This window comes from Carlito syrichta, unplaced genomic scaffold (assembly GCF_000164805.1).
Source record: "Carlito syrichta isolate Samal-C Ts95f unplaced genomic scaffold, Tarsius_syrichta-2.0.1 Scaffold304639, whole genome shotgun sequence".
Taxonomy (NCBI): domain Eukaryota; kingdom Metazoa; phylum Chordata; class Mammalia; order Primates; family Tarsiidae; genus Carlito; species Carlito syrichta.
Genome location: NW_007248735.1, coordinates 1988 through 5651, shown reverse-complemented (window position 1 = coordinate 5651; position 3664 = coordinate 1988). Strand labels below are relative to the sequence as shown.

Here is a 3664-nt window from a genome sequence, read left to right as displayed (position 1 = left end):
AAAAAGAAACAATAAACTGGATGGCCACAAACACCACTCAGAAGTGGAAACCACTGCTAACCCCTGAGGTAACAGCTACTTTTGCTGAAATTCACAGCTGGGAAGGTTCAAGATTAAGACTTTACTACTGCCTACATCCCCATTTCCCCCATCTTTTAGCCAGAAGTTGAAATACTTCTAAAATGGGTTAAACTGGGATAAATTAAACCTAATTTTATTTTATTTTTGTGTGTGTGTTGGAGTCTCACTCTTGTCATTGCCCAGACTGGAGTGCAGTGGCCGCTCCCGGCCACCGCAGCCTTGACCTGCTGGGCTCCAGCAATCCTTCCACCTCAGCCTTCCAAGTAGCCGGAATTACAGGCATGCGCTACCATGCCCGGCTGATTTTTTGATTTATTGTAGAGACGAGGTCTCGCTGCCCAGGCGGGTCTCGAACCCGTGGGCTCAGGCAATCCACTCACCTCAGCCTCCCAGTGTTGGGATTACAGGCTGAGCCACCGAGCCCGGCCATAAAACCTCATTTTAGAATTAACTTTGCCCTCTCAAGGCATTCCTCACATAAGCCTTTTTGTGACATCTCCCTTGTCCTTTTTCCAGCATACAACGCCTTCCTAAACAAGATACAGACTGTTCCAGTTGTGTATGTACCAACTCCAAGAACACCACCACCAGGTAAAGAACTACCGTTCCTATCTTTGTAAAGCTCAGATATACATGTTTATGATTCACTCAACCCATCACCTCCCATCCTCTTTATTTCTAGGTTCTTATCCTTCCACATGTTCTCCCTCTCCCTTCATGACCCCACGACCACCAGTGGCCCAGAGTCAGCTACAGCACTGGTTATGGAGCATAAGACACTGAGCTACACTTGGACAAGTCCATTTTATCAACAGGGGAATGGAGATTTCTAGCCCTAGACAAGAAGCCTGGTGGCAACCTCTACACTAAAGCTCCAAACAAGGTTTCAGAGAACTGTAAATAAAGGAACTTCAGCTGTTTATTAAAAAGTTGTGTTGGATTGTGTTGTAAAGGTTAGCTGTCATTTCTAATTCTAAAAAAACTTGAAAGGGAAAGTAAAATCCCATTTATACAGTATCCCAGTTTTTTAAGAAACCAAGCTCTGAAAATTTACCCCAGAAGCCTAGATGGTTAAAAATGTCCCAAATGGACTTTAAAGTACTTTACCACTTACTTGACCCAAGACTCTAGTATTCCACTCTTCTGGCTGCCCCTGAATACTTGAGGCCGGAGCTTCCTAGCAGTTAAACAAGACAATAAACAGGATATATCCAAAATGTGTTTATTGGGATGGTTTCCCATTCATCTTGGTTGGGGTGCTTTTAGTGCTGCTTCCTCCTGAAGGAGCATCCTGAAAGAAAAAGGTTCAGAGATTAGCTGACATAAAAGCCTACAAATCCTGCCCACCCACACAAAGCAAGCAGATGCCTGGTGATACACTTCCAGAAAGCTGCATCTTTATTTTTCCCACCTCCTTATAGCTACCTAGTCGTTTACATCACTTTGGTCACTTCGCATCAGCTTGAGCCCATATGAAACCCTTTAATTATCCACTCATCCCAGATTAATACATGGTTTGTTAATACCTACTACAAAAAAAAAAAAAAAAAAAAAAGACCAAGACCAACCGTCTTTACAAAACAGACTGGAAATTTACAGTATGCACGATTCTTCTCACTTAAGACTCCTTGCATTTGTGGAAAAAAATTCACAGCCCCAAATCACAACACTGGTAAACCTTTACCTTCTGTGAGCCTTGCTTTTCCTCCTGTAGGCTGACAGAGGACAGTGGAGCAGCCAACACACAAAACTACTGTTTGTGCATGGCTGAAGACCGTGGTGATTTTATAGCATCCTGAAAGAAAGATCGGGAAACAAAGCGCTAACAATTTGTTCGCATATTACCCACAACCTTCCTTCGCTTAAGCCGACTTGTCACCCGACTGTGGCATGCTAATATGAAGAGACAAGGGTTTGTGCACGGAAATCACCGTGAACGGAGTCACTCCTTGTAAAATGCAAAACTGTGCCGGTCTCATAATTGGAATTTAAGAATATTCGGGAAAGTACTGCTTCCATTTTCCAGACTAAGATCCTAAAGCCATGCCACAACTCACATGACAACCCTTTTCAGCGCGTGAGGCCCAGTACTTTCCCGCCACAGCGAGCCATCTCCTCACCTGGGCATTTCACGTCCATGAAGTAGGAGTTGGGGCTCTGCACCAGGCGCTTCTTCTTGTGTTTCCTCTTCTCCTCCTCTGGAGAGGGATGAAGGAGGTCCTTTGCGAGCTAAGAGGGACAGAAATGCGCAGATTAGAAACCAACGGCGGGCATGGGATGATCGGAAACAGCCCGCACTGTCACACACCGGGGAGAGCTCGCCCCTCGCCGCCCCTGGTGTCTGCGCAGCTGGGCCGCCATCTTATTTCGTCTCCGCTCCCGTCTATGCGGGTGGCCCGTGGGCCGCTGCGGTCCCTGGAGTTAATGTCCTAAGTGCAGAGGTAAATGAGGACCCTCTACGATCCGAAATCAGCGTGAGGGGACCGTGCGGACAGAAGAGCGAGACCTCCGCCGAAACCTGGGCCAAAGGACTCACAGGCATGTTCTCGTGAGTAGGTCTTCACCGCCGGAAAGGAGCGAACGCGGAAATCCTGCGCCTTATAACTGCACTCCACAGGAAGTGACGCACGGACCGCGAGCCGCCATGTTGGGAAGGTCCTGCTCGAGTTCCCTCTGCACTGGAGCGAGAGAGGGCTGCCGTTCTCGGGGGGTCTCTAGTGGTAGTGATGACACAGATGTGTCGCCATGTTGAGAGGGTCACCTTGCGCGAGAGCTCAGCGTTTGATCACTGTCAAGGAATGAAAGGACTTCAGTACCACATTTTGACAGTTGGAGCCTGCTAGATAGGAGCAGCTGAGGAAAACGGAGAACGAGCCATGTCCGAGACTTCTTTACTACGTTTCGATGATCCATATTGTGTGTGTGTGTGTGTGTGTGTGTGTGTGTGTGTGTGTGTGTGTGTGTGTGTGTAGGAGTCTCACTCTGTTCCTCAGGCTGGGGTGGGGTGGCACGCTCACGGCCACCGCAGCCGCGACTTGCTGGGCTCAGGGGATCCTTCCACCTCAGCCTTCCAAGTAGCTGGAACCACAGGAAAGTGCCACCCCGCCCGGCTAATTTTTTGATTTATTGTAGAGAAGAGGTCTCACCAAGTTGTCCAGGCTGGTCTCGAACCCTTGGGCTCGGACAATCCTCTTACCTCAGCCTCCCAAAGTTGTGGGATTGCAGGCGTGAGCCACTGCGCCCGGCAAATTATCCGTATTCTTTTTTTTTTTTTTTTTGAGTTGGAGTCTCACTCTGTCGCCCAGACTGGAGTGCAGTGGCCGCTCCCAGTCACCGCAGCCTCAACCTGCTGGGCTCCGGCGATCCTTCCGCCTCAGCCTTCCACGTAGCTGGAACTACAGGCGCGAGCTACCACGCCCGGCTAATTTTTTGATTTATTGTAGAGATGGTCTTCCAAGTTGCCCAGGCTGGTCTCTAACACCTGAGCTCAGGTAATCCTCTCACCTTAGTCTCCCAAAGTTCTGAGATCACAGGCTTGAGCCACCTCACCCAGTCTCTCTCTCTCTCTTTTTTTTTTTTTTTT

The 3664-nt window shown here is 48.6% G+C and overlaps 2 protein-coding genes across 5 annotated transcripts in view; one reads left to right on the top strand and one right to left on the bottom strand.

Moving 5' to 3' along the window:
- NUP210L (nucleoporin 210 like) overlaps nucleotides 1-1010 on the top strand; it is a 125762-nt gene extending 124752 nt beyond the window's left edge. For both annotated transcript variants that reach the window (XM_008060522.1, XM_008060521.1), the window contains 2 exons: nucleotides 598-672; nucleotides 764-1010. In XM_008060522.1, coding sequence (XP_008058713.1) covers nucleotides 598-672; nucleotides 764-864 — 176 coding nt within the window. In that variant the 3' untranslated portion in view covers nucleotides 865-1010. The remainder of the gene's footprint in view (nucleotides 1-597; nucleotides 673-763) is intronic.
- Nucleotides 1011-1287: 277 nt separating this feature from the next.
- Nucleotides 1288-2723, bottom strand: RPS27 (ribosomal protein S27). 3 transcript variants are annotated; one of them, XM_021713644.1, is made up of 5 exons: nucleotides 2618-2657; nucleotides 2390-2510; nucleotides 2202-2310; nucleotides 1766-1876; nucleotides 1288-1372 (listed from the first exon to the last, which is right to left on the bottom strand). In XM_021713644.1, the coding sequence occupies exons 3-5, from the start codon at nucleotides 2218-2220 to the stop codon at nucleotides 1344-1346; spliced, it is 159 nt and encodes a 52-aa protein (XP_021569319.1). In that variant the 5' UTR covers nucleotides 2221-2310; nucleotides 2390-2510; nucleotides 2618-2657; the 3' UTR covers nucleotides 1288-1343. The 3 variants fall into 3 exon arrangements, with proteins under 3 accessions (XP_021569319.1, XP_008058714.1, XP_021569318.1); XM_008060523.1 differs by lacking the exon at nucleotides 2390-2510 and having other exon boundaries at nucleotides 2618-2723; XM_021713643.1 differs by having other exon boundaries at nucleotides 2390-2657.
- Nucleotides 2724-3664: the final 941 nt, after the last annotated feature.